Genomic DNA, 19,024 nt, shown 5'->3' with positions numbered 1-19,024 from the left:
GCCGGTGACGGAATCCGAATAATTCAAAAGGGAATAGGCTGAGGTTCGAACCAAGCGAAGCGACCCCAGGCGCGGCGGGATGCCCGCAATTCACGTCTCACCGTTGCGGGAGACAAACACTCGAATGATCAAAGCAAGGTCGGATTCATCAGAAGGGTGATCCCGCCCCCTCGCCGGATTGGAGAGGTGGCGACAACCGGGGGGTTGCTGATTGGGCAAGGCGGCTGTCCGTCAGCGGGTGTTTCCGGTTCGTTGTTGTTGTTGTCGGCGGCGGAGAGGGGGCGGTTTAACGATGAGAAGGAGAAGAGCGATCAGGGGCCGTGGCTGAATGGCCGCGAATGCTCCTTTTTTTAAAAAAAATTAAAGATAGCGGCTGTCTCTCTACACAACCATCAGGATAAATTCGACCTGCGAACGATACGTTTGTGTTTGTTTGATAAGAGTCGGCGATGGAACCGGTGCAGAGCGGCCGGGCGATGATGAACGGGGCGGTAGTGAACGGTTACCATGGCGGCTGCGCCCTGCAGGAGGAATCGGACGAGAAGCAGCCGCAGCCACAGCCGCACCGGGGGGACAAGGCTGCCTGCCGCCCGAAGAAGAAGAAGCAGCAGCAACAGCAACAGCAGTGTCACCAGCAGCGCCAGCCACCGGAGCCCGAGGCGGAAAGGCACCGAGCCGGCTGCTCGGATGGGCGCCGGACGCCGGTTACCAAAGATCCGGCTCCGAGCACGAGCCGGCGGCTGCAGCAGCGCCGGGAGACCGTCAAGAAAAACAGGCCCCGTAAGTCGGAATGTGCACTCATCAATGTCACTGCAATCACAATCTGCTTGTTCTCAGGAGCAAATTGACAGGGAAGCATTTGCATGTTCAACAATGCATTTGTATGTGTTGTTTTTCTATTTTGAAAATCAACATTTTAAGATCGCGCTCAATTTTGTAGGTGCCGTAGCCGAGGTTGCTCATTGTGTAAATGCTGACATATCTCATTTGGAAAATCGCTGTTTGAAATTGCTGATGTATTAATATAACATTCCCCGAAAAAAGCAAATCTAACAAAATTCATTTAATCTTAGATGGGTGAATGATGATTCTTTATCATTCAAATCCTGTTCGTGATTTTTGAAAAAAAATTCAAGCCACGCAACAGTGAAAAACAAATCTTTGCAATCGCAGAGTGTAGAATAAATATTAACTGGGTTTGCAACTTAGGCTTTGCTTTATTTTTGTTACTCTGTTGGAGTTGTCAACCTGTAATTCTCAGAGGACTGTCAGTTCACTGTCATGTACTGACTAGCGTGTGAATTGAGAGAATTGCACCGCTGGGAGAAAATACAACAGTGGTTATTCCGCGTAGGTTCATGCTCAACCCAAGTGGCTCCTTAAAGATACAGTGATTAGAATATTTTATGGAAATCTTAAGGCACCTTGACTGTACATTTCTTCACCATTAGTTTAGCAATTGTGGACTGCAAGCGTCTGTAAAATTATCTGACATTCCTCACATCAATAGAATATAATGTTTTGGTCAATTTAAAAAAAACTGAAAGAACTGCTGATGCTGTAAATCAGAAACAAAAACAAATTGCTGGAAAAGCCCCGCAGGTCTGGCAGCATCTGTGGAGAGAAATCAGAGTTAACGTTTCGGGTCCGATGACCCTCAACCCAAAGTGTTAACTCTGCTTTCTCTCCACAGATGTTGTCAGATTTGCTGAGCTTTACCAGCAATTTCTGTTTTTGTTGTTGGTAATGTTTTGGTCCAGTAGTTAGACCAGTAACCTCATTGTCGGGAGTGGGGCAGTGGGATTAGGCTTGGATTACTGGAGCAATTAAATCCATTTGCATTTTCTGATTTGCATGATTTTGCTGTTCAATGCTGAATGTTGTGTTTGTTATTCTGTTACTTAAGATGGTGACAGCGCGGAACTAGGGAAATGTACACCTATTATCCTAAGATCTGTTATAAAGAGCTTTAATAGAATCTACAGAAAGGTGACTTGAAATTTTCAGCTCTGCAGATTTTTAAAATTTTATTAAGCAATTACAAAACAGTTACAAAACGCAGTTTACAAAAAACAGTTAACATTTACAGCTGTATACAATAGCAATTTTACAAGGGAGAGGAGCAGCAAAGCCAGGCTTCAAACCCTACCGTTCAACCAGTTGACAGGGAATTGAGGACAAACCACAAATCCCAGTTTCAAATATGAAAAAACATCAACAATGACATTTATACATAGGACAATTCTGATACATAAAAAACAGTGCGTACGATATAGACCCAGCAAGCCCCCGTCCCTCCCACCTTCCGACCACTCTAAGGCAGTCCGCCCCTACACACCACCTGGCTCTTGGTCCACCCCATGCCCTTCCAGTTCTTGGTCTGCCCTGACACACCTTTCGACCACCTCTAGGACAGCCCGCCTGGGGTGACAGCACTGAGGGCAGCTACCCACCTTCTGGCGCTCGGTCTGCCCCTACATACCATTGGGCTCTCACCCACCCCAATGCGCTGTCCGGCTAGTGGGCTACCCCGACATACCTACCGGCCACCTCTAGGACAGCCCGTCCCCTTCCCCAGGACGACAGCGTCAGCTCTGCAAATAACCGTTGTGGATTTATAGTGGGTCAATTATAGCTGATTAGGCTGATTTAATTTTGATTGGTGAGTAGAATAGTGGTCGTAGGAATGTGTGGAAGCTATTTATGTGAACTTGGAAGAGACTTTGATGAAAGACTTTTGTCAGAAATTAAGTTTGAAGTGAAGGCAAATTCTTGAACTAGTAATGAATGGCAGGAGCCATTTCAGTGGGAGAGTATTTTGGTCATAGTGATCATAACTCATTAAAATTAAAGGTCGTCATAGAAAAGGGCAAAGACGGACCAGAAATCAATAATTGGAGGCAAAGGCAGATTTTAAATCAGGATCTGGCCAAAGTGGATTAAAGAAAAATCTATATTGGAGCAGGAGGAATCTTTCAAAAAGGAAATAGTGAAATTGCAGGGCTTATATCTTCCTGTGAAGGTTAAGAGTGAGACCAAAAATTCCATGAAACTGTGGGTATTCAAAGAATGTACATGATTGAACAAGGGTAGATCCTGAGTGTTCAGAGAACCACAAGCCGTGGAGGTGTAGAAAAACTGCATTTGGTTACTTAGAAAACTAAGAGGAGGATAATAAAGCACTGGTGGATAACATAAAAGAAAATCCAAGGGCCTGAAGATATACATGAGGTTATAAATTAGTACTTCGCATCTTCATTCATGATAAAGAAAAATTTATGTAGATATTAAAATTGAAGAGGACTGTAATATGAACAAATTACAATCAAGAGAAGAAATATCAATAGTTTAGCAGGCTTAAAATTGGATACATCCCTACGACCAGGGGATATGTATCCCACACTATGGGAGACAAGGGAAGAGACTGGGCATCCTGACATTAACTTTCATACTTTCTCTGGGCATTGAAGAGAGTTGCCAGAGGGCTAGAGGGCAGCTAATATGGTATCTTTATTCAAGAAGCGTGGTAAGGATAAACCAGGGAAATATATAGGCCAGTGAGTTTGATTAGTGTTAAGGAAACCATTGAAATAAATTGATGGACAGAATTAATTTCCATTTAGAAAGGGAAGGATTAACCAAGGAGCAGGAGAATCGACGTTTTGGGCATGAGCCCTTCCTCAGGAAATTAATTCCTGAAGAAGGGCTCATGCCCGAAACGTCGATTCTCCTGCTCCTTGGATGCTGCCTGACCTGCTGCGCTTTTCCAGCAACATTTTCAGCTCTGATCTCCAGCATCTGCAGTCCTCACTTTCTCCCTGAAGGATTAATCAAGAAATACATGTTACCATTCTTAAGCAGTGCTATCTTACAAGTTAGACTCTCCTTCTGAAAAACCTAAATGTATGGATGACAGCAGTACAAATGATGTACTGTACATAAATTTCATTAAGGCTTTTGACAAGACCTTGCATGGCAGAATCGTCAAGAAGGTAACACCCAATGGGGAGAAAAGGGCAAGTCGAATCCCAAATTGGCTCGGTGGCAAGAAGCTGAGGGTGACGGTTGAAGGTGATGTTTTGTGACTAGAAAACTACCTCTAGTGGCATACTGCAGCATTTGGTGCTGGGTCCCTTGCTGTTGATCTAGACATGAACGATCTGAAAGTAAGAGGTTTGATTTGTAAATTTGCAGATGAGAAGAGCATTAATAGTGTAGTAAATAGTGATGAGGAAAGCCTTAGACTGCAGGACAATATGCATGAACTGGTCAGGTGAACAGATAAATGGCAAATGCAATTGAATCTTGAAAAGTGTGAAGTGATGCATTTTAGGAAGACTAACAAGCCAAGCGATTACGTGATTAATTGTAGGACTCTAGAAAGTGGGACCTTACTGTTCGTGGCCATAGATCCACAAAGGCAACAGGACAGGTGGACAAGGCAGTTAAGACATGGGATATGTGTTTATTAGTCAAGGCATTGATGCAAAAGCAAGGAGGTTATGATAGATATTAGTGTTATTTAGACTACAACTGGAATACTGTGTGCCATTTTGGTTGCCATATGTTAGGAAGGCTTTGATTGCGTTAGAGAAAGTGCAGAGAGGGATTCACCAAGATATTCTGGAGTGTTTCAGCCTTGAAGCAAGATTGTTTTCCTCAGAATAAAAAAAGACTGAGGAGATAACCAATAATCTGGTGTTTGTTCAATGTAAATTTTGATCAGTGCTTTTAAGAAATTGAGATACCTTTAGTTTCAAAAATATACTTTACTAATAAACCAAATCTCACACAAATGCTGTCACAAATGCAGTTTTGTTCCATACAGTAGCATATCATGGAAACAAATGTTGGAACTACTTCACCAAGTTGGTATGTCAGATTAGTGGGCAGATGCTGGAGATCAGAATCAAAAAATGTGATCCTGGAATAGCACAGCAAGTCAGGCAGCATCTGAGGAGCAGGAGAGTTGACATTTCGAACAAAAGCTCTGATGAAGAGCTTATGCTTGAAACGTTGACTCTCCTGCTCCTCGGATGCAGCCTAACCGGCTACTCTTTTCCAGATTAGGGGGCATAGTCAAACTTAGAGCCAAAATGTTCAGGAGTGAAACTGGGAAACATTTGTACGTACAAAGAATGTGATTAGGCAGTTTGGAACTCGTGTCTACGAGCATTGACTTTAGATGAATCGGACATATTAAATCTTAGTCAAGAGTGGGGTGCTGGAAGATCACAGCGGGTCAGGCAGCATCCAAGGAGTAGGAGAATCGACATTTCGGGCAAGAGCCCTTGATCAGGAATGAAGCTTGTGAGCTGAGGGGGAGGAGAGATAAATGAGAAGGGGGTGGGGCTAGGGGAAGGTAGTTGAGAGTGTGATAGGTAGACGGCAGAGAGGATAATGGTGATAGGTTGGCGAGGAGGGTGGAGTATATAGGTGGGAAGGAAGATGGACAGGTAGGACAGGTCATGAGGGCAGTGCTGAGTTGGAAGGTTGGAACTGGGATAAGGTGGGGAGAGGGGAAATGAGGAAATTGGTGAAATCCACATCGCTGCCGTATGGTTCTAGGGTCCCAATGCAGAAGATGAGGCGTTCTTCCTCCAGGTGTCGGGTAGTTAGGGTGTAGCAATGGAGGAGCCCCACGACCTGCATGTCCTTAGCCGAGTGGGAGGGGAAGTTGAATTGTTCAGTCACGGGGCGGTGGGGATTGTTGGTGCGGCTGTCCTGGAGATGTTCTCTGAAGCGTTCTGCAAGTAAGCGTCCTGCCTCCCTGATGTAGAGGAGACCACATCGGGCGCACTGGGTATAATAAATGAAGTGTGTGAGAATGTGTATTGGGTATGAGCAGGCAGGGAAAGAATTAAGTTCTGAGTTTTGTGAAACAAGAGGTTCAGCTGATCATGACTCAGATAAGATAAGAACTTACAGTTAACAATGGGGTGCTGGAGGCAAGGGTAATGAGTTAACAAGGTGGAAAAATAGTCATTATGTAGAGCCATTTCACAAGGTTGGAAGCATTCAGTATGCAAGGTCAGCCAACAAGGAAAAATATTCGTTGTATGAATCCAGTTAACAAGGTTAAGAAAATTCATTCTGGATTAGTGGTGCTGGAAGAGCACAACAGTTCAGGCAGCATCCAAGGAGCTTCAAAATTGACGTTTCGGAAGAAAATTCATTGTATAACAGTAAAGGGCTTGGTCTCTGCTATTGATACTCGTTGATTGTAATGGTCACCCAATTAATATGTATGTTGCTTTGTCTGGATGCTTCTTCCTGTAAAATGACTATATAGTTCATTGAGAAACTGCTGTTCCAGAGAAGACCGTGAACTCATGTCCCTGTACACACGAGCAATCGTTCTCATTCCCTCCAGGGCCCTGAATAAAGAGGAAGGAGGTAAAACTATATTGTATCTCTGACCATTTTGCTTTGACTGAAGAGGGAAACCGGACAGCATGTGGAAGTGCAGGTCAAACTCTGATGGATGTGGAAGGCTCCTTTGGGGTTTTGGATCGAGGTGAAGGGGGAGGTATGGGTGCAGGTTTTGCAATTGTTGCGGTGGCAGGGGAGGGTGCCAGGAGGGGGCATGGACCTGACATGAGAGTCACTAAGGGAATGGTCTTCATGGAAATGGGAGGGGAAGGAAATATATCTCTGGTGATGTTCGTCTCTAGGTGGTGGAAATGTGGAAGATGATGCGATATATACGAAGGTTGGTGGGGTGGAAGGTGAGGACCGGGGGTTTCTTTGCTTGTTGTGGTTGGAGGGGTGGGGTTTGAAGGTGGAGGTATGGGAAGTGGATGAGGACATCATCGACCACGTGGGAGGGGAAATTGTCATCTTTGAAGAAGGAGGCCATTTGTTGTTTTCTGTGGTGGCCATCTGTTGTTTTCTGTCCTCCTGGAATTGGTCCTCCTGGAAGCTGATGAGGTGGAGGAATTAGGAATAACTGATAGCATTTTTACAGGAGGCAGGGTGGAGGAGGTGCAGTCCAGGTAGCTGTGGGAGTCAATAGGCTTGTAGAAGATGTCTGTGTTGAGTTGGTTACCGTTGATGGAAATGGAGAGGTCCAGGAAGGGGAAGGAAGTATCTGAAATGTCCAGGTGAACTTGAGGTCGGGGGTGGAATGTGTTGAAGTTGATGAACTGTTCAACCTCCTTATGGGAGCACGAGTTGGCGCCAATATAGTCATCAATATAACAAAGGAAAAGGTAGGGAATGGTGCCGGTGTAACTGACAAAGATAGGCATGGTGCCGGTGTAACTGACAAAGATAGGCATAACTGGGGCCCGTGCGGGTTCTCAAGGGTAACCCTTTCGCCTGGAGGAAAAATTATTGAGGGTGAGGACCAGTTCAACGAAACCACCAGTGCCAGTGAAAGGGTTCTGATGGGAACGCCGGGAGAGGAAGAAACGGAGGGCTTGGAGGCCTTCATCATGGCGGATAGAGATATATAGGGACTGGATGTCTATTGCGAAGATGAGGCATTGGGAAAACAAAAGTCTTGGAGGAGTTGGAGGGTATTGTTCGTGCCCCGAACATATGTGGGGAGTTCCTGGACCAGTGGGGATAGGACAGCATAGAGGTAGGTGGAGATGAGATTGGTGGGGCAGGAGCAGGCTCAAACAATAGGTTGATCGGGGCAGTAAGGCACCAAACTACCACTGTGCCTGCTCCTTTTCCATTGGTTTAATGGTGAGGTTGGGGTTGGAGTGGAGAGCTGCGCATTGTGAGGCTAAGAGGTCGGAGTGGGTGAAAGTGGTGGGCTAGTTGAGGCAGTCAATGCCCCGGCAACAATTGGAAATAAAGAGATCGAGGGCGGGTAACAGATCAGCACATGATGTCCAGGTGGATGGGGTGTGTTGGAGGCTGGAGAAGGTGGGCGGGAGTCTGGGTGGAAAATATAAGCCCTGAGGCAGAGGTGACGATGTCGCAATGGGTGTTGAATTCGTTGATCTGGAAGAGGAGGGGGATGAAGGTGAGGCCTTTACTGAGGGCTGGTTATTTGTCCTCAGTGAGGGGGAGGTCTGGGGGATGGTGAAAAAACGGCAGCGCTGGGATCTAGGACTGGTGTAGGGCTGGAGCTGGGTGTGGTATGGAGACTGTAACTGGAATGGGAGTGGTAGTGGAGACAGAGGGTGATGTCATTTATGTGACGCTCACTCAGAGTGTTGTTTGGGGGCAGGGGGATGGTGGTGGTGGTGAGTGTGAGATCCAAAAGGGGCGGAAGTGGCGGAACACATGTCGTGTGCAATTCTGTTGGCAGTATTGAGGTGAGTGGCGTCAGTGGAGGCAGAAGCACGGTGGCACAGTGGTTAGCACTGCTGCCTCACAGTGCCAGAGACCTGGGTTCAATTCCTGCCTCAGGCGACTGACTGTGTGGAGTTTGCACATTGTCCCTGTGTCTGCGTGGGTTTCCTCCGGGTGCTCCGGTTTCCTCCCACAGTCCAAAAATGTGCAGGTTAGGTGAATTGGCCATGCTAAATTGCCCGTAGTGTTAGATGCAGGGGTAAATGTAGGGGAATGGGTATGGGTGGGTGCGCTTCGGCGGGTCGGTGTGGACTTGTTGGGCCAAAGGGCCTGTTTCCACACTAAGTAATCTGTAAGTAATCTGTAAGCACTTGCCCGAAACTTCGATTCTCCTGCTCCTCAGATGCTGCCTGACCTGCTGTGCTTTTCCAGCACCCAGCTGTCTACTCTGACCTCCAGCATCTGCAGTCCTCAATTTCTTCATGTTAAATCTTAAGTTGATCTTTACCTGTTTGTCAAAGATTTTAAGGTGTATGGAGCAAATGTAGCATATCGAGTTAAACTGCATATGAGCTGTGGTCCCATGGAAAAGTGGGGCAAACCATCCTGTGTTTCTGGAAAACCTGTTCAGATACAGTTCTGGAGCAGGTGGGAGCCCATGCCTTACAACTCAGAGGCAGGGACACTGGCTGCACCACAAGATCATTTCCTGTTTCTAGTACATGCTAGAAAGAGGGCTGTTGTGCATAATATAACTTGAACTAATTCATTACAATTTTGTAAACAGTCAGCGTTCTATGTCCACTCAGCTGCATTGACTGTGAGGATGGGAGGCTCAGTTGTTTGCAGAATATTGTTTGTTGCTGTAGCTGGCATTTGTTTTTGTTCATGTTTTCTAATCCGAATGTGGAATATTTCCAGAGAATAGCTGTGAGGCCTGAATGGTGCCTCTCTTATGACCTTCAGTCCCATACTTGATGTGAAATCTTGAACATGTTGAGTTGTAGTTTCATCAATACATGTGAATACATTGCCAGCTGTTTTCAAGCGCTTTAGGCAATTGTCACCTATTTACCTGCATTGAGGTTAGAAATTTCAATTTTAAATTTTATCTGCCAGTACAGAGTTTTATACGTTGAACCTGTGTAAAAGCAATTATGCAGGTACTGCCAACTCCAAATAGAATTGAAGGTTTAATGTGCCGCTCAGGAAGCTGCTGGCTTGAGAGTTGCTTTTGAAAGTGATTATCCTTTTCTATGTTTAAAAAGGGAGTGACTGCTGGTTAGGACTAGAAGAAAGATATGCTTAAAGTTTGAAAGCCAGGGTTCATTTGATTGATGGGAAGGAGTGTAATATCTAATTCTGCAATCATGTCTTTACTTTTTTTCAAAATTGACAGAGTTGGAGAAAATTTGAGCCAAAACATCACCACTTCATAATATTCAATTACCTTGCCTCCACCATCTTCTGAAGCACAGTTGTGAAGTCGCACAACCTTAGAAAAAAATTCCCGTTAACTTTGTCCTAAAAGGGTGAAAACCCTCCCCCAAATTTTAAATCTGTCTTCCCAAGGTTTGGACTGACTCATAAGAGGAAACATCTTTTCAACATCTGTCTTATCAAGACTGTTTAGATCTGTACACCCTTTCTTTTGTTTGTTGGCTCTTTGTTTTATCTATTTCCTTTTCTATTATCTGCTGAGTGGAATTGCCTTCATGTGGTTCCACTCTGACACATCTGATTGTAGCCAAGCAATCTTCTGAAATAACTTCTGTTTCCACTGTTGTACGATAGATCCGGAAAATGTTTGACTCATAGTATAGAATGTAACTCACTATTTTGCAGAACTGCTGCTGTCCATTTTGTCATAATGCTTGGCTGACAGACAGCTGAATGACCTGAATTTTTGCAATTAAATGTAGGTGTTATAAATGCAGGTCCCTTTTAAAAGGTGAACATTTTGGGTCTCGTGGTTCAATGGTAGTGTCTGTCCAGAAGGCTCCAAAGGTATGTCGCCACATGTCTAAACCCCTTGATTTTTAAGGAGCAGAATTTGGTGTCCCAGTAGGCAACATTTTTGTGATTGCTAATTTGGTCATCCATTACCTGCCTCTCTCCATTTTATTTCTCCTCTCTTTTTCTCTCTTCTCTCACTCCTCTGTTCTTTTCACTGACCCCCCACTTGTTTGTTCTTTCCTCAGTTAAGTTCCTTCAGGCATCTTTTGCCCTGAAAAGCATCTCACTGCCTACACCATAAGGTTTTATTTTGCTAGTAATCTTTAAGACACTTCATCTAATGCCATCTCAGTGTAAGTGCATTACCTTCCCTGATTCCTTTTTATTTAGTCTATCACTTGCCCAAAGAATTCAAGAAATAAGTCAAGCATGATTTCACTTCAATAATGCAATCAGCTAGAGTTTCCCTTGTTCTATGATTCTCTAAGTGCCAAGCCATAACCACCTGAATAGATTCCAGGATTTTCCCTGTGGCACATATTGGGCTAATTAACTGACTTATAGATCATGATCTCTATCTTCTCCCTCCTGTCGAATAAAAGTCACTTCTCCTGTTTTTCAGTCTGATGCTACTTTTGCGTAATTTAGGGAATTCTGGAAATTTGAAATCAATGTGTCTATTGCCTTAATAGCTGCTGCTTTTAACAACCAAGGATGAAGTTTGTCAAAGTCAAAAAGGGTGGGGCTGGAAAAGCACAGTAGATCCAGCAGCATCCGAGGAGCAGAAGAATCAACATTTTGGGCATAAACCCTTCATGAGGAATGTGGAGAGGGAAACGGTGATTAGAGATAAATGGGAATTTGTGAGATTTTAGTTCTAATTACTTTTCTCAGTGCCCTTTCCCTGGCAATTGTGATGGTTTTAAGTTCCCCTCCATCGTTTTCACTCTGATTTCTGGAATGTTATCTGTATCCTGTTCAGTGAACACAAAAGTACAGTCTGTTCATTTCTTTTGCTGTTGCTCTATTTCCCCAGCGCATCACTGAGAAGGCCATACGAATGTATGGACAAGGAACAAGAATATGATCATTGCTGATCTGATTTTAACCTCAACTCTACACTCTTGCATATCTTCAAACAATTTGAAACTCCCTCAGTAATTAAGAGTAAATAAGATTTTGCATCCACTGCATTAAGAAGGGATTTCCAAAGACTTTCAACCCTCAGATAAAGAAACATTCTTTTGAAATCCACCCTGTCAAGTCCCTTAGAATCTTATATTTGGAGACTCAGAAGTGACTTAAACTCCAAGGGGATACAGGCCTAGCCTGATGTAGCCTTTCCTCATAAGATTGGCTCGTTCCAGGCATTACTCTAGTAAATCTTCTCTTAGCTGCTTCCAATGCATTAATGTCCTCCTGCAAGTATAGTTGACTGTACTTAAGTGCTGTACTCAAGGGCGGCACGGTGGCACAGTGGTTAGCACTACTGCCTCACAGCGCCAGAGACCTGGGTTCAATTCCCGCCTCAGGCGACTGACTGTGTGGAGTTTGCACGTTCTCCCCGTGTCTGCGTGGGTTTCCTCCGGGTGCTCCGGTTTCCTCCCACAGTCCAAAAATGTGCAGGTTAGGTGAATTGACCATGCTAAATTGCCCGTAGTGTAAGGGACAGGGGTAAAATGTAGGGGAATGGGTCTGGGTGGGTTGCGCATCGGTGTGGACTTGTTGGGCTGAAGGGCCTGTTCCCACGCAGTAAGTAATCTAATCTAATACTCCAGATGCAGACTCAACGGTGCCCTGTATAACAGGCATAATGTACCTCCTCTTGCATTTAATTCCCTGTGCGATTTAACATAACATCCTGTTAGCTTTCCAGATTACTTGCTTTGCCTACATACTAAACCTATGCAATTCATGCACTAGCAAACCTGATACCTTTGCAGCCTCTCAGTATTTAGATAACGTTTCTTTATTATTCTTTCTGCCAAAATAGACGATTTCATTATATTCCATTTGCCAGATCTTTTCCCATTCACTTAATCTATCTATATCCTTTTGTAGGCTCCTTCAGTCCTCTGCAAAACTCACTTTGCTACCCATCTTTGTTTCATCAGCAAATTTAGTGACCATTCCTTTGACCACTTTGTGCAATCATTTATTTCAACTGTACAAGTGACTTAGTCATAGAGTCATAAGAGATGTATAGCATGGAAACAGACCCTTCGGTCCAACCTGTCCATGCTGACCAGATATCCCAACCCAATCTAGTCCCACCCGGCCTATATCACTTCAAACCCTTCCTATTCATGTAACCATCCAAATGCCTTTTAAATGTACCAGACTCCACCACTTCCTCTGGCAGCTGATTCCATACATGTACCACCTTCTGTATGAAAAGGTTGCCCGTTAGGTCTCTTTTATATCTTTCCCTTCTCACCCTAAACCTATGCCCTCTAGTTCTGGACTCCCTGACCCCAGGGAAAAGACTTTGTCTATTTATCCTATCCATGCCTTTCATGTTTTTGTAAACCTCTATAAGGTCACCCCTCAGCCTCCAACACTCCAGGGAAAACAGCCCCAGCCTATTCGTCCTCTCCCTATAGCTCAAATCCTCCAACCCTGGAAACATCCTTGTAAATCTTTTCAGAATCCTTTCAAGTTTCACAACATCTTTCCGATAGGAAGGAGACCAGAGTTGCACGCAATATTCCAACCAATTACCTGTACAGCCGCAACATGACCTCCCAACTCCTTACTCAATACTCTGACCAATAAAGGAAAGCATACCGATCCTTGTGGCACTCCACTGGTCACAGGCCTCCAGTCTGAAAAACAACCTGCCACCACCACCCTCTGTCTTCTACCTCTGAGCCAGTTCTGTATCCAAGTGGCTAGTTCTCTCTGTATTCCATGAGATCTAACTTGCTAACCAGTCTCCCATGGGGAAACTCGTCGAACGCTTTCAAAGAACTCCAATAACTTAGTTAAGCTTTATTTTACTTTGACAAAACCATGTTGGCATTGCCTTATTACCTTGAGCATGTCGAGTTACCTTGTTATAACATCATTAATACAAGTTTCTAATATTTTCTCTAACTGATGTTAAGTTAACTGGCATTTAGCTTCCTGCATTCTGCCTCCCTATATTTTTTGAGTAAAGAAGTTACTATTTTCTAATCTAAAGGAACTTTCCCTGAATGTAATGAGTCTTGGTATATTAAAGTCAACACTTCAGCTTTCCCACGTCCGACTTCTCTTTTAAACCCTGGGACCTATTAGTAGTTAGGAATTTGTCAACCTGGAGTTCCAATCATTGACTCAGTATTTCTCTGTTTAATTCTAATTTTCTTGTTCTTCCCTCCCTTTCAGTTCCAGATTCACAGCTATCCCTGGGAAGCTACTTGTACCCTGTCTAGTGAAGACTGATGAAAATATCTGTTCAATTCATATGCTATTTTTATCCTCCATTACTATTTTCCCAGCCTATTCTTTCCAATCTTTGAACTATGGTGAATTGGATATATTTTTTCCTTCAGTTTGATACTACTTTCTTTTATGGTTAGATTAGATTAGATTCCCTATAGTGTGGAAACTTCAGCCCAACTAGTCCACACCGACCCTCTGTAGAGCGAGCAACCCACCCAGACCCATTCCCCTACATTTACCCCTGACAAATGCACCTAACACTACAGGCAATTTAGCGTGGCCAATTCACCTAACCTGCACATCTTTGGACTGTGGAGAAAACCGGAGCACCCTGGAAGAATGTGCAAACTCCACACAGACAGTTTTCTGTCCTTCTTTGAGAATCTTTCTCATTGGAATGCATATTTTGCGTACTCTAAACTATCTCCTTAATATCTTCCACTGTAGGAGAAAGTGAGGACTGCAGATGCTGGAGATCAGAGCTGAAAAATGTGGTGCTGGAAAAGCGCAGCAGGTCAGGCATCATCCAAGGAGCAGGAGAATCGACGTTTTGGGCATAAGCCTGATTCCTGAAGAAGGGCGTACGCCCGAAACGTCGATTCTCCTGCTCCTTGGATGCTGCCTGACCTGCTGCGCTTTTCCAGCACCACATTTATCTTCCACTGTATCCCTGTTCACCCACTCTTCGACATTGTGGTCGGTTGGCTTTGGCCAACTCTATTTCCCTACCCTCGAATTTACCATTCTTTAAGTTTTTATTGCTATTCCTAAATCCACTCCTGCTCTTTTTCAACATCCTCCCCCCAAAAAAACAGAAACTGCAATTCAATCTTATATGATCACAGTGCTTTCACTCTGAGGCAATTGATTCATCCCATCTTGGTGCATAGTACCTGGTCTAGTGTAGCCTGCTCCCTGATTAACTCCTGAATTTGCTGCTCTGAGAAACTACAAGTGTAGTCTTGAGGTTGAATTTATAATCTGACACATCCAATTTATTTGTTGACTAAAATAATCTGTGATTAGATTAGATTACATTACAGTGTGGAAACAGGCCCTTCGGCCCAACAGGTCCACACCGACCCGCCGAAGCGCAACCCACCCATACCCGTACATTTACCCCTTACTTAACACTACAGGCAATTTAGCATGGCCAATTCACCTGGCCTGCACATCTTTGGACTGTGGGAGGAAACCGGAGCACCCGGAGGAAACCCACGCAGACACAGGGAGAACGTGCAAACTCCACACAGTCAGTCGCCTGAGGCGGGAATTGAACCACTGTGCTAACCACTGTGCCACCATGCCGCCCACGGTATCATTGTAGCTTCCTGTTCATTCTAAATATGATGTACCCTTGAGTATTCAAGTTCCAGAATTTCCTATCTTGCAACACTGACTCTAATGGTTATCAAATCATACATGTCCAGTTCTTATTTGCGCCCTCATTCATCTGTTTTAATATGAATGCTTAGTGAATTTTAAAAAATAGCCTTTGTTACTGTCTTTTTCCTATTTTGTGACTTCTAGCCCCATGTACTGTTGTACACTGTCCCCTTCTACCATGTTCTGATCACTATTTCCCTTATTGCTACTTTGCTCTATTTAATTTCTCTTAATATGTACAATTTACCAAACTAGATCCACCTCTCCTCTGTTCAGTTTAAAAGCTTCTCTGCCACGTGAGTTGTGACTTGTCAGAACACTGGTTTCATCACAGTTCGGGTGAAGACTGTCCTGTAGTATAGCTCCAGTGCCCCAGAATGCAAACCGATTTTTTCCCTCGCCAGTCTTTAAGTCACACATTCATCTTAGCCAAAATTTGCTTAGCCAATGCCAATTTGCTTGTGGCTCAGGAAATAAAGCAGAGATTGTGCATTATTCTGCTTTTTAATTTGGTCCCTCATTGTTCATACTGTCTAAGCAGAACCTCTTTAGAGTTCTGTCACTATTGTTGGTACCTCCAGGATCACGACAACAGCAGGTTCCTGTGTAGACCCAAGCAGGTATTTCGAACCATGGCAGACAGTCTGTAAATTTCCCTCATCTGCAGATAATTGTGCCCTATTTTTGATTTGTTCACAAGCCAGTTTATTGTAGTCTGAGAGGAGTAATAAAAAGACACTTGTGACAGTCAGAGAAGAGCAGTGAATGGAACAACTTTAATTAAGGAATTCCGAGTGTAACAAATTATTTTCGCTCCCCATCTCAGTATAGGTCAATTTTTAAAAAATCATTTTAAGTCTCTTTCTAAGCAAAGATAGCTAGCTATTGAAATTGTTTGGAGAACTCCTGACTGAACTTCCATTTTCCATATACCTGAGCTCATCCTAAACTCTTGTGTCTGTATTCTCCCTATTCAACCAAGCTCTTGGTAATCTGCCCTAAATAAAACCTGAAGGTGTCTCCGTGCTAAGTCAATTTGAAAGGCTTCTGTGAATTGCCTAGGGGCCTTTTACTATTTTAGAGATTTTTTTTCTTCATTCCCAAATGAGATATGAGCATTGCTGGCAAGAGTGGTATTTATGGCCATTTCTAGTTGCACTTTGAGGACAGTTGAGAGTTAACCACACTGCTGTCTTTAATCGCAGATCGGCCAGATAGGTTAAGGGCAGCAAATTTCATGAAGACGTTCATGAGCAAGTGTTTTTTTCAAAATGACAATCAATAATGATAACATTTAGTCCCAAATATTTTTAATGTAAATTTTACCAATGACTGTGGTGGGAATTGAAGCAATGTCCCCAGAATATTAGCTTGGCCTTTGGATTACTATTTGAGTGAGATCATTTCTAAGTCATTGAATCCCACTGGTGCCCATCCAGCTGTCTGTGTATACCTTCAACAAATAGTTCTAAACATGTTTGTCTCAACTGACTTCACTTGTTTCTGAACAGTAGATTTGAGCTGGATTATTATGTTTTGAGATGTTATCCTCACAAGGAATTTTGAATTTATTTTAACTTTTTCTTTGCTACATGTAGCTTTTCCCTGGTTTGGCATGGATATTGGTGGAACTTTGGTGAAATTGGTTTATTTTGAACCAAAGGACATTACTACTGAGGAAGAACAAGAAGAAGTGGAAAATCTGAGAAGTATACGGAAATATTTGACCTCTAATGTGGCTTATGGATCCACAGGCATCCGTGATGTTCATCTTGAACTCAAAGATTTGACTATTTGTGGACGCAAAGGCAATTTGCACTTCATAAGGTTTCCTACTCAGAACATGCCGGCATTTATTCAAATGGGCAAAGCCAAACACTTTTCAAGCCTGCACACAACCCTTTGTGCCACTGGAGGTGGGGCATACAAATTTGAACCAGACTTGCGCACAGTATGTATATTTTAATTTTGTTTTTCAAGTATCAAAAGTTTTTGGGACTGCAGAACCATGGGCATTTGTCTGTTAAATTGTTTTCATGGCTCATTTCAGGATTGAAATGATCAATTTAGAAATGAACTCTGCATTCATATATACATGTTTTTCTGCTTTAGGGACCCATTCTGATACTTGAGTTAATTAAAAACGTGTGTCGTCTTGATTTGAAAGATGGTGTCTCAGTATTTACCAAGTTTTGGATTGATGAGAATATGACCAAAGTCATGAATTTTTAAATTACCATTGCACTTCTATCAGCCTCCTCTGCTGACTGCTACATATCCATTGTATACTACCATCTTCCTCATTCACTTTTCTCTCCTGTTTTCTGTTATAGCCTTAAAGCATTTATACATGCAATGTTCAGTGCAAAAAGTGTAAGCTGGGTTTGCATAATATACTGAAAAATGTGTTGCTGGAAAGGCGCAGCAGGTCAGGCAGCATCCAAGGAGCAGGAGTATCGACGTTTCGGGTGTAAGCCCTTCTTAGGCCCGAAACGTCGATTCTCCTTCTCCTTGGATGCTGCCTGACCTGCTGCGCTTTTTCAGCAACACATTTTTCAGCTCTGATCTCCAGCATCTGCAGTCCTCACTTTCTCCCTTTTGCATAATATACTGTTACTCCTTTTGTGCAGCAGAAGTTTAGAATTGCTTCTTTAAAAAACGTTTTATTTCTTGCTTTGTTCATTTATACCAATTTACTGAATACTATTTTCCTTTAAAATCACTGACAGTCATTTCAAAGTGCAAATATAAGATTCTTATCTCAATAATTTAGAAATGTTATATTCAGTACATTTAATAGCAATAAACAACAATCAATTATCACTTTGTCTTGTCTTCTATCAGCAAGAGAAAATCACAGGTCTATTGCTCATTGTTAATATATTTTTAAATGGGAATTTGAGTTTTAAATTTGCAGTGGAACTACATTTAATCTTCATTATATACAGATTGGCTATGGACAGATCCACATACTTGAGAGGACCGCCCCTAACCCCAACCCTCCTGAGTATTGTAGGAATTGCACTTGTCCAGACAAGTGGGGAGATATTATACCACAATTTGGACTTGTTCCTTGTAGATAGATGTAGATAGGCTTTGAAATTCAGGAGGCAAGTTACTCACTGCAGAATTTCTGTTCTTAAACCTGCCCTTGTCAATGCCATTGTTAGGGACCAGGCCAGACCCCCTCAAAACTTTTTAAGAAGGTAGTCCAGACCCCTAATTTTTTTTTTTGTTAAAGGCAGATGTGAAATGCATATTCCAGAAGTGATGCAGCTGATAAAACCATTCTGTTTCAAGTAAAACAATTTATTTACACACTATGGTTGAAACACGAACAAAAAAAACGTAATTTAGATTAACGTAACTATTTGAAAACACAACTGACTCGAAATAGCAACTTAACAAAGCTGTTCGGATTCCTGCAACATCCCGTAAACACACCCCTTAGTAAATGGTCAATTCAAACACAGGTTCTTCCATACAGGAGAGGTTTCAGAAAGTAAGTTCAGACAAGACCTCTGTTGAAACATGGAACCTCTTTTCACTGTTGCTGCATCTCTAAGTCCCCAGCAATTTTTTTAACTTTTCCAGCACCACACTCTTGCCCCCAGCAGTTTCTGATTGCATGCTAAAACAAAATCCAACTGGAACAAAACCTGAATTGGGAGAACTGGCCACCCTGTTTAAAAACAAACCTAAAGGCCTCCTCTGATTGTTGACTTAGGCAGTTTCTGTTCTCGTTTCGGCATCACTGACTTTATAACCCTTCTTGATAAAAATCAAGGACAACATAACCTTGTTAAAGAGGCAACGTTGTCATGCAATATTTGTATGGCTAATCTAGTTCACTTTCAGTAGTAACCCCAGTGTATTGATCCAGTGAATTTATTATTGCACTTATTAGACTTTGTTACTGGAAGTTGTCTTCTATTTCTTTTGCACAAATAGCAATTACCATTTATCATTCAAAAATTAATTCATTAATTTTGACATTTTGATTTAG

General features: G+C 43.0%; 1 protein-coding gene across 1 annotated transcript in view; it reads left to right on the top strand.

Annotated features, from left to right (window-relative positions):
- The first annotated feature begins 278 nt into the window (after positions 1–278).
- LOC122554916 (pantothenate kinase 3-like) overlaps positions 279–19,024 on the top strand; it is a 31,491-nt gene continuing 12,745 nt past the window's right edge. Inside the window, exons 1-2 of the mRNA XM_043700349.1 lie at positions 279–780; positions 16,617–16,969. Coding sequence (XP_043556284.1) covers positions 450–780; positions 16,617–16,969 — 684 coding nt within the window. The 5' untranslated portion in view covers positions 279–449. The remainder of the gene's footprint in view (positions 781–16,616; positions 16,970–19,024) is intronic.

Source organism: Chiloscyllium plagiosum, chromosome 1 (assembly GCF_004010195.1).
Source record: "Chiloscyllium plagiosum isolate BGI_BamShark_2017 chromosome 1, ASM401019v2, whole genome shotgun sequence".
Classification (NCBI taxonomy): Eukaryota; Metazoa; Chordata; class Chondrichthyes; order Orectolobiformes; family Hemiscylliidae; genus Chiloscyllium; species Chiloscyllium plagiosum.
Note: the sequence above shows the minus strand (reverse complement) of the source record. Positions and strands in the feature narration are given on the sequence as shown.